The following is a 20,711-nucleotide window of genomic DNA, read 5'->3' as shown; positions in this document are numbered from 1 at the left end:
CAATATAATGTTATCTCTACTTTATTATACTTCTATAGTGATAACTTAACCTTTGATTCCACATCAGAAATGGTGAAACGTCTGAAACGATGGCCTTGCCATGGAGCTCTCTACAAAAACATTATCATGCCTTAACAAAACTCAACTTTAAAGAATAATTTGAAAGTTAAGAAAACAATGTTTCTAATCTGGCGCTTTCCTGTACAAGATCTTAATCTTTTCTGTTATCGGTAGCACGTCTTATCTCAACACTCTTACGTGACATATGCAATGCCCAAGGCCAGCACACTGCGACCGCATTCACCACAGCACCTCACTAATCAACCAGCATTGAAGCCTTCTGGTTCTGCGCTAATTTGCATCAGAAAAAAGGCACCAGAGATTTAGCAGCTGTACCTTCACCTTGAGCGTCCTCTCGCGGTAGAATGAAATGAGCACGACTACAGGAAAATACTGTTACAGAAACACACTACTGTATAAATTGTCTTACTTTTTCTTTGCATCTGCCTGGTATTTAAAATTTTGTTTCCTAGAATATATTGTGAAAAACCTGGAACAACTGTAAGATGGATGAATTGTAACACTTCAAATTTTCCATCTTTAATTACGTCATAGAACGTCCAAAATTAGAATCGGCATTAAAGCCATTATGAAAAAGACTGGTTATATTATTATGCCAACTGTAACAAGGTTACCAATAGTTGCTATAACGTGCAACTTATAGTTTTTACTGCTTCAATATTGGATTACTCGTTGGTCAACCTAAGTTCAAAGCAAGAGGATTTCTTTTTTTTTATTCAACGTGGTAACTCTAACTAGGGTTAAAGTAATCAGATATCGCTTCTTAACTCATAGTCATAACCTGTTGACTGAAGCAACTTTACCTATGCGATGTCCGAATAAATCGGTTAACCGGGTATAACAAATGAGTTATTAACGTATCGTTTTATCTTTTTAGCAAAAATTCCTTTGTTTGCAGTTACTGGCAGCTTATAACCCCGTAGGATGATTGACTTGACCCCTGTAATTTGAACCTTTGTCCACTATTCTCTTCAAGTCGCAGATTGCTAGAAAGAATTCCTTCTACAGTGTTATAGCACAAACATCACGCAAAGCAACTGAAATGTGACCGTAAAATTGCAAATTAACTTTCAGCTCCAGGCGTTGATATTTTCGTAGGCGCTTGGCACCTTAAGAACTGCTGGGCAGTTTCAAAGTCCTGAAGACTTTGTGAATTTTTCTTATACATGTGTTGTCATTGTCAAAACAAAACTCATAGTTTCCTTTACTGTGAAAGTTAGGAGAAAGGTTGCCGTACACTTACGGTTCTATACATATATAGCACAGGAGCTAAAACAGAAATATCCGTTATCGGGACAGTAGGCTAAATACCATTAACTGTTATCCGAACCTTCTTCCTTATAACAGAATGGCTGGCAAAACTGAGTACTGCATCTCGATTCTCGATCACTCAGAAAGTTTGTACTGAGCATTAGCATTATACGCAAACAATTCTGTTATATAACCGTTGATTCAAAGAATGATCGAAAGTAATCTTCCTTACGTTGGTCTGTAATGTCAAGGCCTTGTACAGATAGCCTATAGTTTGAAGTTGTGTTTAGGTGAAGACTCGTTTTGTTGCAGAAATACGCCTCTGTCTTATCCGCTTTTTAACTGCAGCCTTTGCTGTACTGTCCGCTGAGGTACCATCGAGTTTTCATGGCATATCGGGTTCAGTAAAAACAAAACAGTACCTTGCTCGCAAGATTTACTTTGAAATTACGTTTTTACGTTATTTTTTTTTAGAAAACCATATAAAAACTTAAAGTTGTTGATACAGCATCATAGCGTATGATCAACCGACACGACATGACAAAAGAAATGAAAGTGACAGTTCATAAAGTGCAGCGAAGTCAGAGTTTTCTCAAATTTTTTTCAGATTGTGACTACAAGCTCTTCAAGCAATTGGTGTTCCACAGTCTCCTGTAACCTTCCATGGATGGTTGCAGACTCCAACTTTTGGGTCAAAGACGGTTCCTGGCAGAATGAGTTTTTTTTAAATAAATGAAATCTTTAAAACGGAAAAGCAAATAACAATGTACAATGTACAGGAAATGTATCTACCGGATACAGCTATGGAATCCATGGCACATGTGCTGTGTATAAGTAAGTTCACATGTTATTTTATAGCATAAGCTACTGTATATAAGTGAATTTATATATTTTTGTTGGGATGTGTATACGCTATAGTTGAAATTGTGCCACTAAAAATTCATGTTTCAAGTACATAGGCTCAAGTCAAAGAAGTAATAAGAGCTGGTATATAAATGATTCTGGAAAGCATAAGCCTCAGGCTATTGCATAAGCGCATTCAAACCTTCAGCACAAGGTCGTTCCCACTTCACGCCTTCATTACAGTGATAATAAGAACTGCAGTCGTTTGGAACAGGCAATAGCACTTGGCCGGTTTTCGGGCACTCTGTCTTAGCAAGAATCTCGTAATGTGGACAAGGCTCTGTGGTGTTCATGCAATAACATTTGCTCACGCTTCTATCCCAGCAAGATCCAGAAATATTGCACTAAAAATTGTTTAAATTGTTGAAAAACAATTTCTTCGTGTCTTGGCAGTTAAGCGGATAGCTCGTCCGTCCAATGATAAACAAACCGAAAACGATTATCTACTTCAACTGTGTTTAGACTTATCAAGACCTACATGTTCTTCGTTAGTGTAGCCGAGGGACAGTGGTCCAGCAATCAGATCGGTTGGGCAAAAACCTGAAAAAATTAAAACGTCAAAGGTCAACCTTTGCAGTGCGGTTAACTTGCATCCATAATTTAATCGAAGCTACGTGAGTGGTTGTTGATCTATCGTTCACGATGATGTGTGTGGTGAAAAATTTTCTTTTGTACCTAATGTGACCTCATCTTCTAAGAATTCCAAGAAATCAACGGGATAACTGGGTTTATCCGTTAAATAAATTCTGCCACCAGTGTTGCTAGCGAGCTGGTAGTAGATAGATTCGTCTGACGATGTGGCTGAAATATTGCGTAAACAGTTTAGTACCTGGACTTCGCAAATTTTACGTTTGGCGAAGTAAATTCAGATTAATCAACAGAATAATCGTTTAAGGTCGATGATGCCTTACAGTATGACGTGGCATCTCTTCTTTTCCTTTTGCTTGTATCTCTTCCGTCGGTGACAAAATTGATGCAATACTCCGGCTGCGTAGAGATGCACGGGTCTGCGCAAGTCCCACAGCATCCGGTCAACATCGGGATGAATACGCATTCTAAAAATTAATCTTAGTCAATATTTCCTACAGCTACAGTATGTACTGTAAACACCTTGTGAGAGAAAGATTTTCATATTTTTAGTTTCCCATTCCTATTGGATATGTATTACTTTTCTTTAAATACACTTGGTGTACGTCATCTGCGTATCTTGAATCTTTCGCAATAGCATCTGTGAAGAAGTAAACTTTGCATCCTCCGTTGTCTGTCGGGATCACGTCGCCAACACTCTGACAAAATTAAACACTTTATGGTTTTGTAAGAAACTATACAAGAAAGTTAATTCTTTGCCAACTTTTTCTCACCTTTATTCCTGTCATCGAATATTCCGGGCACTCCTCGCCTTCGTCAGCGCTGAGGTGATCGATGAAGTTAATTACGTCATTGACGTTGGTAGTTGGCCCTACCACTGTCTTAGTGTCTAAACAGGAACAATAGGATACACTTTTAAAATTCCGCATGCAAACTGTTATCTCCTTGAAAGGGCTAAACTTTTTATCTCGGTGGATGCTCTGCATACCATTCTTATATGACGTGGACACTCTTACCAGGATCGTTAAAAGAGGTTATAACCCAACCGCCAGATGGCCCTGTGGCGCAGTGATCATAACTGCCATCAACACAGTTTCGAATCCATTCTTTGACAGCGATTATTTCATTGCTCATCGATCCAGTGTCGTCAACCACGAAACCAACAAACGTATCGCCTGCATTTTGTAAAGGAATTTTAAGCCACCTACAAATTTCAATTTGCAATATTTTGCTTTTGAAAAGTTTCTCATAAATTACCTTGTTTTTCAGTTGTCGGCGTCACGGTTGTCGTATTCGTTGTTGTCTGTGGCGGGGTAGATGTTGTAGTTTTTGGCGGTATTTTTGTTGCTGTCCTCTCCGGCACGTTTATTGTTGTTGTAACTGGCGATGGCTTGTTTTCCGCTGTTGTACCTGGTCATATGCATTGTTTAAAAAGTTTGTAACACAAGAACGTGGGAAGAAAAAAAACTTACGTCGATTAAATACAGCACCTCGTCACAGCAACGTCATAGTTGACTGGTTTGTTGATATATTTTGTGGAAGTCGCTAAAACTATTTTCAAATGATCTAAATGTTTTGACAAGGAAAACGAAAAGAAAATTTCTGTCTTCTGATAATTGATTAACTGATCTTTGATTAATACCTGTTACGGTAAGTTAGCAACATATCTTTGTCTCCAGGTAATACCACTAATTTTGGCTTATTCTTTTCAAAAGGAAAGCTGCGAGAATAATGTTTGGAAAAATGGTTGAGTTTTTAGTTAACCGCTTCGAGAGTGTCCAGCAAATATCAAACAGTAGCCTGAATATTTTAAAACGAGAGTATTTAAAGCTTACAAAGTCAGGGTAAACGGCATTTGTTTATTTCTTTTATCGAGTCGCTGAAAATTTCCAAAGAAAACGTTTGTTTGATATCCTCATGATTATGTAATCGCCTCTTTGATATAAAGTTGAAGAGCTAGAATTGACTCACCTATGTTGTCATTTCGTGCTTCGTTTATAGAACGAATATAATTAATAGGAATAAATTTCTTAAGAGCGAAAACAAATATTGCAGCACCGTGGAACTACGTTTTAATAGCTAAGTTAATATTTGAGATGATAAAGCGCTATAAATACATTACGTATGTTCGTGGCCTTGGCCGCTGATAATCCTTTCAGATATAGACTAGTATGATGTTTGGACCAAATATAAAAAATTAGGCCTACATTAAAAACTTTGGAATGTTTCTTAAATTATTGATTAACCTGTCACTATTACTAAACCGTTACTAACTTTTTCCATCAGACGATGCCATTGTGATTACCGAGAGTTCACAATCAACGTTTTCAGCCAAATCACATGTCAGAGTTTCAGGATTGAAATTTAAACCCTCTGGGCAACTTGTTTCTGTTAAGATCTCTGCGCAGTAAAATTCCAGTTTTCGAAAATTAACAAAACCTGTTGCTTAGTTTGGTCGAAACTTTAAATTTGCATTCAGAAATATTGCAAACAATATTAAGCGAACATAAAGTTAAGGCTAATTATATTATTTTATTTAATGTTATTGGAAAACATTTGGAAACGTTTACGTAAGTAAGAAACAGCATACTTCAAACTTACCATCAACACATTGGTAAAACGTATCACATTCTCCCGGCTTAGCAAATCTTTCCGTAGTAATCGGATTGCCGTTAATGTCTTTGCAAGATGGTTTGCTTGTATCTGCCCAAAAAACATTGGTTTTTCAATAAGTATAAATGACACAAATCAGTGAAACAAAGCAACGAAACAACAAGGCAATAAACTCTTTCCAGCACCTTCTTTATATTCCGGTGATTGAGTTTTGTTGTTTCCTGGGGTTTGAGCTTTAATTGTTGTCGTAACTGTTTTCAAGACAAATGACAAATATTTTGTTTAATCTTGTAACAACATCGACAACAAAAAGTTTCAATAAACTCTAACCACGCCCATCATGCGAAGGCAGCTCATCGGTTTCAGAGATGACATCCGGGCTGTTGGTTGTTGTCGCGTATATTGGAGGAAGCTGAGTTGTTCCAGGAACGCACGGGGCCACGTCCTGGGGCCAATCACATTGATATGTTTCTGGGTTAAAGTAAAGCCCGGACACACATTGCGTTTCGTATATTTTTCCTAAAATAAAAAAGTTGGACACTTTTCTTCACGTACATGTATAAGATTTTTTTAGAGTTGCACTTAATCCATTGTATATGGACAAGTTTTAAAATATTGAAAAGTTAACAAAATAAAATATGTTATAAAAATCACAAGTAAACTTCAAATGCGGTACGCGAAACTACAGTAAAACATACTAACTGACCCCCAAGACATTCGTAATAGACATCACAAGTCCCAGGTTTAAGAAACGGTTTAATTGGGACATTGTTTCCTTTGCAGTATGTTTCTTCTGCGCCTGTAAGTTTAATTAAAAGTCTTGCATAATATTTCCAACTTATTCAACTACTTCTCTTATCATTTATACACAATTGCGGATAAACAGTACGATTTTTCTGACTAAGCTGACTGACCTATACCATCTACGTGCTCGCATCCTTCGACAGAATTTGGCCACGTGCAGGTCAGATGTATTGGATCGAACGCCTGATTATCTGGACAGGTAAACTGGTAGAGTACATCTACAAACGGAGCATAAGAATAATTTATTTACCTATATTTTAAGATAAAAAAACAGGCCTATACTTGAAACACGACAGCTGTACAGCTAACTTGTGTAACTGAAATTGAAACTATCAGTCAATCGTTTAAATGATTTAGATACTTTTTTACTGCAAAAATTATATCTGACTAAAAATTTTTACCTCCGCTGCATTGATAAAAGTGTATACAGTCTCCTTTGTTCCCATAAATGGGACTATCTGGGCCACAGGAAACCTCAATGGCCACTCTTTTGCCCTCCGCGCTTGCAAGGGCTGTGTAAAATATTCTTGTGATAATGCAAAAAGTTCCGTACAATATTTCCAATTTTAGAAATGCATAAATATTTATTATCTATCAATACTTTTAATCTTGCTTGATGCCGTAGTTCATTGATTCAAAAATGTTGAATTTCTCTTGATAATTACAAAAATTTGATGGTGAAATAAAAACATTATCCTACTTACCGATAGAGGCTAACAATAGGAAAATCGATGAGGAAACAATCATTACTTCGAAATGGAACTAATCTTCTAAGTAAATTATTTGCAAATAACTTTTTGTTTAGAATATTACGTCTTTTTACAGTTGTTCTAAATTCAGAAAAATGTTTGATGTGAAACAAAACAGCATATCCACCATGACAAAATAATTTGAATCTGTAAAATTCCGTACGTAGGCTTCATCGCAACAATATACACTACTCCATCTTTTTTACAACGTTCTTGACTGTTATAGAAAATTATTTCTTTTGTTCAGTTAAAGCTACGGTTTTGGAGAGCATCGAGAAGTTTGTTGCAAAACATTTGAGGCAAAGTTTGCTTTTTGCTTTGCCTCAACCATACGTCACCGACAAAGTTTTAAGTCTATGGGGAAAGCTTCAGAGGTGTCAGAAAGCGGAAAGCCAACTGTCTGTCTCCTTCATTCAACAAATTATTTTAAAATACAAAAAGCAGAATCCTTTGCTACTGGTTTATTTAACATAAAACGATGAAAATCGATGATTCGCCGTTTAAGAAAAAATGAAATTTCAATTACTTGGAGTCAGACATGCGGTTGTTTTTTATTTCAACATCTAGTCGACATTCAACAAACGAACCAGGGCTTTTAAATCAATGTTTTGTCCTCATACAGCCTGTGTAAATATTTTCTTCTTTGCGGTTTGCTGTTGAAATTCTCAGAAATGTTTGTTCTTGCAGATTAGTTCCAAGTCCTTTCAACCCTTTGTCGTGAATTCCTCGTGTTCCATGGCTAAGGAAGTCGGTTTGCTTGATAATATAATTGATTCTGGAAATTACGGTTTGCTTGTAATGAGTTTGACGTGCTCGTGACGTCATAAGCGAGCCGGAGCATTAACAAAGCGTGTTTGACAAGGATATACACACACGTATACGAGCCAAATTAGTTTTTTTTTTTTTTGCAATTATGCATTTTTTTCAAATTCTCGTAAAAAAACTTTATTTGTTCTCGCCCACCATTCTGTTTGTTTAACGGTGATATACGGTTTTGTTGTTGAACAAGATTATACCGGTATTGGCAGGTTTGGACTTAGTTACACCATCTCAGCCGATTATTGCGAAATATCTGTATAAGCGGAACCATGAGATGGCTTTGAGTGCCAAAGTCATAAAATGTCAAATTTGTCTGAGGTCAACAGCCTCGTCGGGACGTGTGGAGTCAAAATTATAACCGCAGGACCCTATTTCTTTATCGTGTTAAATTTATATCTATCGGATAATTTAAAATATATACTATACCTGAAGTGCTTAGCTAACATCGTTAAATCTACAGGACGACGATGACATAGAATCCAGACAGCATGCTGTAGTCACAAACGTCCGAAACTTTATTATAATAACTCTATAACGATCACGTAATAAGAAACTTGCATTTTTCTTTTTGTTAAAAAGCTTATTATTTATTTCAATACGGAACAATGTCTCAATAGGGTGGAATTAAGAGATAATGCTTGGAGAGAAATTAAAAAAAGAATATTTGTAGATGACATGAAATTACGCATTGAAATTCAAAAGTAATGTAACAGGCGACTTGAATTATTTCAACATAAAATAAAGAGGGCTAATTTTTGTGTTACACACTAGCCAGCAGTCCCACATGGTGGCGCCACAAGGTAAGGATGGTTACATTGCTTTTTCTCTCCGTCAAATACGGTACCTGAGGAAAAAACCAAATGAACGACATGTTTAGCACAATAACTTAAAGTGAACAGTTTTATCTCGAAATAGTTTGGTTCGAAATCGTAACATGCAAAACATGCTTGAAAGTAAGCTAGATAGAATCTGCAAAACGTTTGTTTATGTTATCTTGCTGTGTGTTGCTGTCAACCATCAAGTACCAATGCTTAATTTATTGTACACCATCACTATACATGCAGGCCAATATACTGCTACTCTACCTGGCGCACAAGGCCTAGTCAGCTGTTGTCCACCAAAGCATTCGATGTATTTTTCGCACTCCCCGGGTTTTTCAAGGAAAACGTGTTCTCCTCCTTCCGGACATATTGGATCCAGAGTGATCTCGTGGTGAGGACAGGTTTCAATGGAACCGGTGCAATAGCATTTGCTAACGCTTCTGTCCCAGCAGGAAGCAGTGGAGTTGCACTGCAATATGATAAATCAAGATAATAAAAATTTTTGTAACTTAATTAATTATTTGAGACCAGTAAAAAATTCCGTTATTCTGTGAAAAATTCCGACAACCCGACAATTAAATTAATAACAATTGCCTTCACAAATACGTGATTTGCTCTTAATGGCTTTGCAGGTAAACAATATAATGTAATGGTTTCATTGGTTAATTCCTCTCACTTACGTCTTTTTCATTGGTGTAACCGTGTGGCAATGGTCCTGCTATGGAATCAGTTGGACAAAAACCTGTACAATCGAGACACTCACATCAAAATGAATTGTTTAGATAAGGGGCAATATTTGTTACAAAATTGTAGCGCAACAGTATATGGGTTTAAATAAAGGTTATTACCTAACGTAACCTCTTCCTCCAAAAAATCAAGGAAATCATCCGGGGAACTTGGCTTATCCGTCAAGTAAATTGTGCCGCCTGTGTCCATAGCAAGCTCATAATACAATGCCTCGCCTGACGAAGTGGATCTTCGTGAAATGGATCTTCGCTTCCGTTTTCCCGATGCGTTGTTCACTACGTTATTTATGCAATACTCTGGATCGAGGGAAGTGCAAGGATCAGAGCATGTTCCGCAACATCCAGTTAGCATCGGGACAAAAGAACAACCTGATGAGAAGAACAATGGGATACAATTATCCTTTCATATCATTATCATACATTTTTTAAATGAAGTTATACATCTTAATAAGTTAGAAAAGGAAAGTGCATGTCACAGATAAGAAAATGTCTTTTTTGCAAAACCTTTTTCCTTAAACGCTTGTGAAGTGCTGCTTGCGTAAACTTCGTCTTTAGCTATTGCATCCGTAAAGAAGAAAATCTTACATCCACCATTTTCAGCTGGTATGGCGTCCGCGAGTTTCTATAACAGGAACCCAAGCCAATTTTGAGTAGGCTATATACAGTCTAAAATATAGCCTATTACGTGTTAAATGTTAAATAGTCTGCATTGAAAAATAAGGTGAACACTGCTTAAAATATAGTATAGTGATGTATTGCGTATCAACAAATCTTCAATTGTATGTTGAACGGCGAATGTAAAAGATCTGATTATAAGTTAACTATGAAAGACGTATTTATACCCTTAGTCCTGTCATAGAGTATTCGGGGCAGTCTCCACCGCCGTGTGCCGTCAAATCATCAATAAATTCAATGACTTTATCGACGTCTGTAAGAGGACCCAACACGTCTCCAGTATCTGCAAGCGAAGAATTACAGAAAACCATTTCTTTAGTTCGTTATATTATCCCGTGCTATTAATATTTACCTAAAGCTATAAGAGAAAGGAGAAATCTTATTTTGCGTATTGTATGTTCATTGTGACATTATGGAAAAGTTTGTACCTGGATCGTTGAAAGAGGTTACAGCCCATCCACCAGTGGGTTTCTTTGCGCACTGCGTATAGCTGCCATCGACGCAATTTTCAATCCATTCTTTGACGGCGATGATTTCTTTGCTCATTGATCCAGTGTCGTCGACCACGAAACCAATGTAAGTTTTAGCTGAACAATTCGAGGAAGAGTAAAATAAATCATGAGATCAATAGTAACAACATCTACAATAGACTTACCCGCATCAGGCAAAGTCGTTGTGGTTGTGGTTGTGGATGTCGTGGTGGTTGTGCTGGCGGGTTTTGTATCGTCTACAAACAGAAAGCCCAGATTAAACCGACAATAGAACCTTTATATGCGTATTAGGAGGTTTGCCGCTATACGAAGAAATAGAGGAATTCTTGGAACTGCTTATTTACCGCCTATAGTGTTTGTTTATGAAATATTTACCTCTGATATCGCTTTTGTCATCAAGCGTGGTCTCAATTGGAGGAGCCTCACTCGGTGTAAACGGAGGAGTGTTTTTATCTGGTCCTGTATAGACATGTTTGAAAAGTTAATTAAACTGCTCTGATCCAATGCAAACAAGTTGAGTGGTTTTGTAGTTGTTCAAGATTTTAAAGTTATTTGACAAGACAGATAAAAATCGAAACATAGCTTCAGAGTTTGTGTGGCCTTCATTTTTATTTGAGACAAAGAAGTTATAATAAGTCGGAGAAGGTGAAGTCAACTTTATCTTTGAAGTGTTTCAGGTTTTCAAGACCCGGCCTACTTTAACTAGAGGTTTCCATGGGGTCCTTTTTAAATATTGATCCTTGTACTTAATAATTTTGTTAGATTGCAATAAAAAACTTATTCATAGTTGCTTTTGGCAAAATCTCAACTGTTATTTCTTGTACTTTAGAACCAAATTGAATCTTTAGAACAAGATTTCAAATCGAAAACAGAAAATGGATATAAGTTTTGACCAAAAGTGCTTCGCAAGTAGAGTTTTTCATCTTGCTGACATTGCCACAATAAGCATAACACAAACAATTTAAACAACTTTACATTTTACCTTCCGTTGTGGTGGTAGTGGTGGTGGATGTACTTGTAGTGGTGGAACTCGTACTTGAGCTTGGTTCGAATGGGGGATCATGCGTACCTTCGTCTGGCCCTGTAGTTCAGCATGTCAGCAATGAATTATGCGTTACTAAAGCTACGCACTTAAGTATGAGCAATTTCTAATTATAGTTTTTCAAAAGGCTTCAAGTTCAAAAGGCTTCAGTTGCACCTATAATATTGGAAGCTAAATTTTTTGTAGCATTTTGTAGATCATAGAAACCATTTACTAATTATTAGCTTTTTTTACTAATTATTTATTTTCTGTTTTTTTACAAAAAGAGGGTAGGGCAAACGTTCTGCGCTTAACTATGCCCAAAATATCCGCAGTATATAAAACATCTACATCGATGCTATAGTGCAAGCATTGTACACAGAGAAGTAGTACAAACATTTTAAAGTTTTGTAGATAGGCTATCTAGGAATGTTTCTACAAGTTTTACTGCTACAACAGAAACAAGTCAACAAGCGGAAGCAAAATTTTCATGCTTTGTCCCACTTCAGAATCAGTAAGATGTAACACCGCAATGCGTTCGTGTTAGTTTCAAAACCAAATTAACTAAGTTCTCTTTTGTAACTTTAGGCTTATTCTTGGTCATTTTTGGCAAAGCACCAACTGTTCTTTTTTGTTCTTTTACAAAATGTAAATAATTTTTACCCAAAAGTGCAACCTATATGATGTACTATATACCAAGAACATTTTTTTATCATTCCTGAAATTTCCACAATGAGCACAACAAAAACAATTTAAACAACTTTACATTTTACCTTCCGTTGTGGTGGTAGTGGTGGACGTACTTGTAGTGGTGGAACTCGCACTTGAGCTTGGTTCGAATGGGGGATCATGCGTACCTTCGTCTGGGCCTGTAGTTCAACATGTCAGCAATGAATTACGCGTTACTAAAGCTACGCACTTAAGTATGAGCAATTTATAATTATATTTTTCCAAAAGGCTGCAAGCAAACGGTTGCACCTATTATATTGGCAGCTAAATTTTTTGTAGCATTTTGTAGATCACAAAAACCATTTACTAATTATTAGCTTTTTTTTACTAATTAATTTGCTAATTATTTATTTTCTGTTTTTTACGAAGAGAGGGTAGGGAAAAAGTTCTGCACTTAACTATGCCCAAAATATCCGCAGTATATAAATCATCTATTTCGATGCTATAGTGCAAGCATTGTACACAGAGAAGTAGTACAAACATTTTAAAGTTTTGTAGATAAGCTATCTAGGAATGTTTCTACAAGTTTTACTGCTACAACAGAAACAAGTCAACGAGCAGAAGCAAAATTTTCATGCTTTGTCCCACTTCAGAATCAGTAAGATGTAACACCGCAATGCGTTCGTGTTAGTTTCAAAACCAAATTAACTAAATTCTCTTTTGTAACTTTAGGCTTATTCATGGTCATCTTTGGCAAAGCACCAACTGTGCTTTTTTGTTCTTTTACAAAATGTAAATAAATTTTACCCGAAAGTGCAACCTATGCCATGTACTATATATCAAGAACATTTTCTATCATTCCTAAATTTGCCACAATGAGCATAACACTAACAATTTAAACAACTTTACATTTTACCTTCCGTTGTGGTGGTAGTGGTGGACGTACTTGTAGTGGTGGAACTCGTACTTGAGCTTGGTTCGAATGGGGGATCATGCGTACCTTCGTCTGGCCCTGTAGTTCAGCATGTCAGCAATAAATCATTCGTTATCAAAACTAAAACACTTTTAACTTAGAGTTATTTAAAAGCAAGTGGTTGCACTTGTGATATTCCGTTGGTTGCATTTTGCGGTTTAGAGATTTCAGTTGCTAAATTCAGAACAGTACAATAATATTATTTTGTATTGTTCACAGAGAGTGGGTAAGTTTTACACTAAGTTATACCTATTCAAAATATCTTCAATATAAAAGCAGTTATACTCACTCTTTGCAAGAAACTGTAACGCTTTTTCACAGAGAATTAAAACCAGTTTGTTTTATCGATTTTAAATGCTGCGATATTTATCAAAGTCAGTATCAGCACAATACAGTTGTGCTTCTTTATTCGTTGCAGAGTAAATACAATAAATTCTCCTTATAGTAGCCTATGCAAGTAGGCTATGTATATACCTTCGGGCTTTTCGGTTGCTTTTGGCGTTTCATATATTGAAGGATACTGGGTTGGTCCTGGGGTGCACTCCGGTGCGTTCTGTTCCCAGTCACACACTTTGGTTTCGCTGTTGAAAATTAGCCCCGGTGGACATTTCCACTCATGAAGAAATCCTTTCAAGAAGACAAAATGTTTACTTGAAGGTAAATACAATAACGTTTTATTGGCCTACGTGCTCTAAATGTTTGAGCAAAACGTACAAAAAAGCAAAATGTTTGAAAGAACCGGCTCGAATTGGACAAATTCGCAGGACTTTACCATTTTCGCATTTGTAGTAAACGTCACAGGTTCCTGGTTTGAGGAAATGTTCTCCAGTTACCGGGTTTCCCACTTCATCGAGGCAATATAGCTCTTCGGCTCCTTAAACACAAAAGCGACAATTCGATTGTGAATTGAAAGCGTTGCAACAGGCCACCCTTTCATGCACTTTCAGTAAAATTGTTTTTAATAAATGTTTTGAATATATAATAAATGTTAATAACTTTATGAACGTTTACTATATATTTGATTATTTTATCTTAACATTGGAATGAAATTATTGAAATTACCTATTCCGTCCACGTGCTCACATCCTTTTACGTCTCTTGGCCAATTGCAAATCCCAATGCTTTCATCGAAAGCAAGTCCTTCTGGACAAGCAACTTGATGAAGTTCATCTACAACAATCAACAATTTGGTTGTTAGTATTACTTTATACTAATGTTAGAACTTTATAGAAGCAAGTTTCAATATAGTTTCCAAATGCCATATCGGGTGTTTTGTATCAATTGACATTTTGATCAAGAAATTTAAGAATTTGCCACAAATCACACTTAACTAAGAATTTTGGACAAACAACATGTACCCTACTTGAAACACATTGATAATAATTTGTGCAGTCTCCTTCAACAGCAAATAACGTGCTGTCTCTACCCACACACAATCCATCGACATCTTCTATCCGCTCAGCAGCCGCACAAACTGAAATTTAAAGCAAAGCTATAGTATAGTTTAAATTTCATTCGTAAAATTATGAGAAACATTTTTGCAGATATGAATATTCCGAGCTTTGTTGCCTGATCATAATTAAATTAACCTTGTACAGTGCTTACCTGCAAGCAAAAGCGCGGAAAACAACTTCAAAGTTTTCATAATTTCAAAATGTTCCACTTTTCTAAAAATTTTAAAGTTGAAAAGAAAGAGAAACCTAAAGACTGGAAAAGAATGGGCGATAAAAATTGCTGAAAAATTGAACTTAAACCTGTCTCTAGCGTGCATTGCATTGAAAGAACACAGTTTCATTAACGTCTGAAGTTTATATGCAAAGTTTCTGAGTAGATATAACTGATAAAACTTTTTCTTTTTATTTGAATCCAAAATAAAGTTTTAAGTGTTGAAAAAAGTCCCTGTCTTTAAACAGGCAGGTAAATAAACCTTTTCTCTCCTCAAGTGTCAATATTACTTTAGCAACGCCATTTGCAAACAATGGGCTGCGTACTTTCGCTTTTTTTCATGTCTTTGTTGCTTGCTTGCGCAATTTGGTATTCTTCTGTTAAAGTAAGTAATATACGTTAGGCTGCCTCAGCAAAATTCAGACACTTCTTTGCAAACAGGAATCGGAATGTTTTGTGTGTTTTAAAGGTTATGGCTCAACTTTTATTTATGTAGTGACAGTTGGTTTGAAAAACAAATTGCATGGACAAAAGCAAGTCATTTAACCTTAACTGTTATGTCATTCAACTCCATTACATTTTTTAAAGATAAACCTTTTACATTTAAAGGACAATAAAGTATTTAAAGTGAAAAATGTCCGGTAAGGAAAGTTTATGAGAAGTTCATGTTTGTTGTAAAGCACCGAAATTCATATAAACGTTGTGAGAAATTCAAGTCCACAGTATCCGTAAATTTTATGAACTTTTTATGTGAAAAGTGTTTTCGATCAAACTAAGTTATACGTATACCAATTGGTTAAAGCCGTTAAACTTGTAGTGTGCAAGTGTAACAGAACTTTTTCTTTCGTGTAGCCAGGCTCAATTTCCACATTCACGGTGAACCGCGACACCACTAGTAAAACCCAACTAATCAACTCATTTTATTCAACAGCCTCTACGACCCAAAACTAAAACCGACTTTCTCAAATCACTTAACGAACGGCTTTTATAGGGTACAAAAGGCAAGGCGCCAAATTAGTGATAAGATAAAAGTGCACAAAACGTGAGATAAACAACGGTAATTGCAACCAATCAACGCACTAGAGAACAAACTCACAAAAACGGTAAAATACAAAAAACTGTGAATAACGCGTGACATAATTTCGTTACACAAGTTCTCTCCAAAGTATAGTCATTTAATAGAACTCAGTTCCTGTTCAAATATAGTCGGACAGAGAAGGAGTTTTATAGTCTTCACTATCACTGAATTGAAATAACTCGCGTTGAATGTACAAAATTTTTAATTGAGTAATTTTATAGTATCATCTCCATTTACCAACCATGCATGCACGAATCCGTGCTGAAAGCATGAGCTCTAATTCCTCAAATCGAAAAGCATTTTTAATTTTTACCACGCTTAAAGTGTTTTGATATATTAGCTGAGTATTTTCATGCTTTTTTATAGATTGTTCCGCCAAAATATATTTTTTATCGACTGAATTGATCTAAACAAAATCTTTTTCTATATCTCGAGACTGTTTCTTGTAATCTTTGCGTCGTCTGTAGGGAGCACTACTACTTTTATTTACTTGCTAAAGTTTTATGGCTGTCTTTTTATGTCGGCTATATATACAAGCAGGCTAACTACAAAAAGGGTTTTATGAACGGAAATTTATGAGTTATTGATTACTGATTAATGTGATCATTGACAAACGGAAACGATTTACTTTTAAATGTAGATTCGTGCCTGCGAAGCGCTGATACGCCATCTCGTGGCAGCCATAGTCCGGTTGGCTAGGAATCGGCTTCATTTTAGCTTTTAACAATTAACATAACTTGAAATCAACCCAATTAAATTGGTATAAAATCATTTTGATTTAACTTAATTTATATGATTTTTTTTTAAATATAGCTTATACAACAATCAGCAACTGCTTATGGGGAAAAAACCTTGAACTGCAAATAAGTAACCAGTAACCAGTATTAACCAAATTCAAATTTTTGATAAGTAATTATAAAAAAAAATAATAACAATAATTTAAATACAATAATAATATGAAGAAGTTACCAGGGAATCGGTATAACTTCAAGCCGTTGGTGGTACATGGCACTTTTTATTTAGGGAAGTTAGAAAAAGCAGAATTTTGTTTTCGTTGTAGCAAATTTCGAAAACGTAATTTTCTAAACTATAACTAAAGACAATTGAAAAACGTTTAAATTACTAAGTTTAAACTGACGTGTAGATACAGGTCTCCTTAATTTTTTCGATGCTGTACCTAAAATTTCCAAAACAAGCTTTTAGGAAGATTGAAATTTTATTTCTTGAAATACACAACAAGAAACACGAATGTTCATTTTTAAATAACGTGAAAAAAGTAGTTAAACATCACAAAAAACATTATTTTCTTACACTCATAAAAGTATTATAATAAAGTCAATCAATTATCTGATATTCTTTTTATAAATTTAATAAATTTTTAAAATTTCAGTTAATCATTTCAATTAAAAATCGACGACATATAACATAATTTTTTTAAATTTTTATGTCTTCCGATAAAAATGTTTTCAGTCAATTTTAGTTCCGCACGGTGGAGCTGTAAGGTAAGGGTGATTGCAAACGCCGACAGCAGGATCAAATACGGTTCCTGAAAACAAGATAACACCATAGTAAAATTTCCTTCCATGAACCCGTTTATAGTTAATGAAACGATTTTTAACAAGAAGTTGAATTAAAAGAGTAAAAGTATTTGAAACTTATCAATATTGCCATATGTTATAAAATGTTAACTCATCTCTTTTAATAAAAATAAAAGCCAACCTTCGCGAAAAATGTACAAACCATCAACTAAGTTATAATTATCCATACCTGGTGCACAAGGCCTGTTCCATTGCCTGCCGCTTGCGCACTCGTAATATCTTGTACAGTCTTCTGGGTCGGCTTTAAACGTGTGAACGTCAGTGACAAGGCATTTTGGTTTCTTAACAATAGGGTGGTGGGAACAGGTTTCATTTGCACTCGAGCAGTAACATTTACCAACGCTGCTGTCCCAGCAAGATCCGGTTGATTCGCACTAAAAACCAAGTTGTCTTGGTATTAGAACTTACCATGAGTGAATAAAATACATTTCTTTATATTTTAAGGATATAATGAATTCTCGTTTAACATTTGAATTATACGTATTGCTGTAATCATCAATAAGCACTTACGTCAGTTTTACTCGTATAACCTTCTGGAAGTGGTCCAGCGATAGAAGTGGTCGGACAGAATCCTGTAACACAAAATTTGCGTCACATTCACTGTATGATGCATAGACCAGCAAATCATATAAAGCAATTATGAATATCATTTAAAGTTTTAGAATTTGCAAACAAGTTTCATATTTTACCAAGTGTGATTTTGTCCTCCAAAAATTTCAGAAAATCATCGGCACTGGCTTTGTCCGTCAGATAAATAGAACCTCCGGTGACGTAAGCAAGATCATAGTAAGCACGCTCCTCAAATCCGCCTGATTGCAAACATGAACAAGATTAATTAATAAAAACGAATTTTTTTATCGATTTAAACATCTATCTTGCATTGGCCCTTGGCCATCAAATAAACTTATCTTTCAACATCATTTACGCTGCTACGAAACTTAAAGGTCCAATTCAAGGAGATATTTATCACAGACTAAACTATGAGCTTTTGTAGTGATTTTCCAGACACTGGAATAATTAGGTTTACCTGAGCTTGAGCCAAAACTTCTGTCATCTACAACGTGTTCGTGACAATAAGTTGAATCGAGTGATGCGCAAGGATCCTCGCACCTATGGCAGCATCCAGTCAGCACCGGGATGAAGGAACAACCTGGATTTAAACGCAACGTGCTCATTCGCTTAGAGCTGGAACTCATGTAGGACGATAAACAACCACATCTTATCAACATAGCGACGTTGCGTGCTTTTATACTTCATGGTTCTTACCTTTGGCGGCAAATTGAACAATAAGAGGAGCAAGGGCGCTTGACGGGTCCTTGGCTGTTGCGTCAGAGAAAAAGAATATTTTGCAGCCACCGTTGTCGTCAGGGATGACGTCAAGCGCATTCTGGAATTTCGTAAAGTTCAACTTTAGTTATCTTTAATTTATCTATAAGCTTCAATAAACTTTATCTCACTTGATATGTTATAACTTTATTGTATATCAATTGCCTTCATTCTTAACGAAGACTCACTTTGTTTCCGAAGAATGCATACTCGGGGCAGTCATACCCGCTGTGAATCGCGATGTCATCGATGAAGTCGACAACAGCGCTGGCATCAGTAGATGGCCCGAAACGAGTGAAGAAGGAAGACGGGAAAGCTGAAACCCAAACAAGTGTTTTTTATTTTCATGGTTGTTGTTAAAAATGAAAAACCAGTCATTAATCTATAAATAATTAAAGTTATCCGTTGTAATCTTTTTATATACTTGGTGGATATGGGGTAGAAGATCCAGATGGATATGGATCATTAAAAGTCGAAACAATCCATCCGCCAGTTGGCGCAGAAGCGCACGTTGCATAACTTCCGCTCACACAGTTTTGCATCCATTGTTTGACTGCCGAGATTTCGCTGCTCATTGAACCCGAGTCGTCCAAGACAAATCCAACATAAGTTGGCTTATCTGTCACAAAACAAACATAGAAGTTAAAATTATTTGTGTTCCAATGTGTGCAATGTTTTTACTGTTTACAGAAAGCAGAAGAAAAGAAATAACTTGTTTAAAACATTTGTTCAAAGAATAACCTGCTGGGGTGTCTGTAGTTGTTGTTTTGGGATCAAAAATATGAGTGATATAAATATTTCTAACACAAAGCATTTCAGAGCAACAATGCTATAAATTCTATTCACAACTCACAATTTTAGATTTATAAAAAAAATCTAACTAGAAGAACACCAACCTCCGCCGTCTTCACATCCGCGAACGTTCCGTGGCCAGTCACACACACTGATGGAAGGATTGAAAACTAAACCGTCCGGACATTGGTGTTCATACAAGTAACCTGCAGTGATAAAGTTATTATATGAAGGAGATCAAGTTACGGCACAATCATACAAAGTATTGTTCATAAGGTTACCGCATTAAACATTGTGTATCACCAACCTTGCATGCTACTCAGTATCACTTACCGTAAACGCAGCGGTAAAACTTGTCACAAATCCCCGGAATAGCGAAGTGGTCGGGACTTTCCCGCCCCGTGCAACGACCCTCTGGATCAGGAACGATGTAGCCCCATCCAGTGGGAACAGCGATTGCTTTTGCTGAAAACAAAACTGTGGTTAGCGCTATAATGCAACTAAATCGCGTTAAATGCTATAGGCCATTTCCACTTACCAACACACAGCAAGAGAAAAGAGACACAAAGTTTTTTGAACATTTTTGAGAATGCAAATTAAATCAGGTATAAAAACTCTGCAAAACACATCAGATATATTATAGTTTGTCCGCGATCCCTGTTTCAATTTCGCTAAATTCTATTTGCCATGTAGCTCCATAGCTTACGTCAGGTTTTGAAACATTTTTGAAATGTGCTCACTGTCTCCATGTAAGAGACGACTGATGGAGATTGAAAGTCCAACCTGGTATATATACAATTCGTGCACATGTTTTCCGGCTGTAAGTCAAACAAAAACATGTCACTTAGCGGCTTGTAAACTTGGAATTTTAACAACTATAACAAAGCAGTTTTATAAGGTAGTTATTGTCACGTCACTAAGTCAATAAGCTTATAACCGAAGAAATGTTTTTAAACAATTCTATGAGGAAAGTTTGTCACGTCAGTTTGTTAGCAGAAGGGCTGGTTAAGATCATGAGTGTAAATAAATCTAACCTTGAAATATTTTT

The 20,711-nt window shown here is 36.1% G+C and overlaps 3 protein-coding genes across 6 annotated transcripts; all 3 read right to left on the bottom strand.

Annotated features, from left to right (window-relative positions):
• Positions 1-1,803: 1,803 nt before the first annotated feature.
• On the bottom strand, positions 1,804-7,099 carry LOC143450764 (uncharacterized). Its single transcript, XM_076951439.1, has 17 exons — positions 6,945-7,099; positions 6,642-6,752; positions 6,351-6,458; positions 6,143-6,235; positions 5,767-5,955; positions 5,622-5,687; positions 5,425-5,526; positions 5,098-5,223; positions 4,081-4,233; positions 3,840-3,998; positions 3,597-3,712; positions 3,404-3,521; positions 3,147-3,290; positions 2,911-3,036; positions 2,714-2,775; positions 2,378-2,579; positions 1,804-2,037 (listed from the first exon to the last, which is right to left on the bottom strand). The coding sequence occupies exons 1-17, from the start codon at positions 6,985-6,987 to the stop codon at positions 1,958-1,960; spliced, it is 1,998 nt and encodes a 665-aa protein (XP_076807554.1). The 5' UTR covers positions 6,988-7,099; the 3' UTR covers positions 1,804-1,957.
• Positions 7,100-8,300: 1,201 nt separating this feature from the next.
• LOC143450356 (uncharacterized) lies at positions 8,301-14,973 on the bottom strand. Of its 4 annotated transcripts, XM_076950868.1 has the most exons (17): positions 14,810-14,973; positions 14,568-14,678; positions 14,267-14,374; positions 13,977-14,078; positions 13,679-13,831; positions 13,148-13,243; positions 12,336-12,431; positions 11,524-11,622; positions 10,917-11,000; positions 10,706-10,777; positions 10,479-10,637; positions 10,218-10,333; positions 9,880-9,997; positions 9,478-9,744; positions 9,310-9,371; positions 8,894-9,098; positions 8,301-8,652 (listed from the first exon to the last, which is right to left on the bottom strand). In XM_076950868.1, the coding sequence occupies exons 1-17, from the start codon at positions 14,847-14,849 to the stop codon at positions 8,576-8,578; spliced, it is 1,965 nt and encodes a 654-aa protein (XP_076806983.1). In that variant the 5' UTR covers positions 14,850-14,973; the 3' UTR covers positions 8,301-8,575. The 4 variants fall into 4 exon arrangements, with proteins under 4 accessions (XP_076806983.1, XP_076806985.1, XP_076806984.1 ...); XM_076950870.1 differs by lacking the exon at positions 11,524-11,622; XM_076950869.1 differs by lacking the exon at positions 12,336-12,431.
• A 2,173-nt stretch (positions 14,974-17,146) lies between these two features.
• On the bottom strand, positions 17,147-20,348 carry LOC143449433 (uncharacterized). The gene is made up of 11 exons (XM_076949642.1): positions 20,202-20,348; positions 19,997-20,128; positions 19,768-19,869; positions 19,296-19,490; positions 19,060-19,187; positions 18,812-18,932; positions 18,573-18,695; positions 18,235-18,354; positions 18,056-18,117; positions 17,715-17,919; positions 17,147-17,493 (listed from the first exon to the last, which is right to left on the bottom strand). The coding sequence occupies exons 1-11, from the start codon at positions 20,242-20,244 to the stop codon at positions 17,414-17,416; spliced, it is 1,311 nt and encodes a 436-aa protein (XP_076805757.1). The 5' UTR covers positions 20,245-20,348; the 3' UTR covers positions 17,147-17,413.
• Between the last annotated feature and the right edge of the window lie 363 nt (positions 20,349-20,711).

Source organism: Clavelina lepadiformis, chromosome 3 (assembly GCF_947623445.1).
Source record: "Clavelina lepadiformis chromosome 3, kaClaLepa1.1, whole genome shotgun sequence".
Lineage (NCBI taxonomy): Eukaryota > Metazoa > Chordata > Ascidiacea > Aplousobranchia > Clavelinidae > Clavelina > Clavelina lepadiformis.
The sequence above is the reverse complement of the archived record's forward strand: the minus strand, read 5'-3'. Positions and strand labels throughout refer to the sequence as shown.

What these genes read in the sequence shown, in the direction of transcription:
- LOC143450356 (XM_076950868.1), bottom strand. Translation starts at nt 14,849, where the DNA reads ATGAAAACTTTGAAGTTGTTTTCCGCGCTTTTGCTTGCAG. An exon ending in TTACTACAAATGCGAAAATG is followed by an intron (nt 13,832 to 13,976) that starts GTAAAGTCCTGC and finishes TCTTCTTGAAAG; the next exon opens with GATTTCTTCATGAGTGGAAA. An exon ending in ACTCTATGACAGGACTAAGG is followed by an intron (nt 9,998 to 10,217) that starts GTATAAATACGT and finishes TTCCTGTTATAG; the next exon opens with AAACTCGCGGACGCCATACC.
- LOC143450764 (XM_076951439.1), bottom strand. Translation starts at nt 6,987, where the DNA reads ATGATTGTTTCCTCATCGATTTTCCTATTGTTAGCCTCTATCG. An exon ending in GCCTTCGCATGATGGGCGTG is followed by an intron (nt 5,688 to 5,766) that starts GTTAGAGTTTAT and finishes TCTTGAAAACAG; the next exon opens with TTACGACAACAATTAAAGCT. An exon ending in GGCATCGTCTGATGGAAAAA is followed by an intron (nt 4,234 to 5,097) that starts GTTAGTAACGGT and finishes GCATATGACCAG; the next exon opens with GTACAACAGCGGAAAACAAG.
- LOC143449433 (XM_076949642.1), bottom strand. Translation starts at nt 20,244, where the DNA reads ATGTTCAAAAAACTTTGTGTCTCTTTTCTCTTGCTGTGTGTTG. An exon ending in TTTTCTCTTGCTGTGTGTTG is followed by an intron (nt 20,129 to 20,201) that starts GTAAGTGGAAAT and finishes TTTTGTTTTCAG; the next exon opens with CAAAAGCAATCGCTGTTCCC. An exon ending in TGTTCAATTTGCCGCCAAAG is followed by an intron (nt 18,696 to 18,811) that starts GTAAGAACCATG and finishes GTTTAAATCCAG; the next exon opens with GTTGTTCCTTCATCCCGGTG.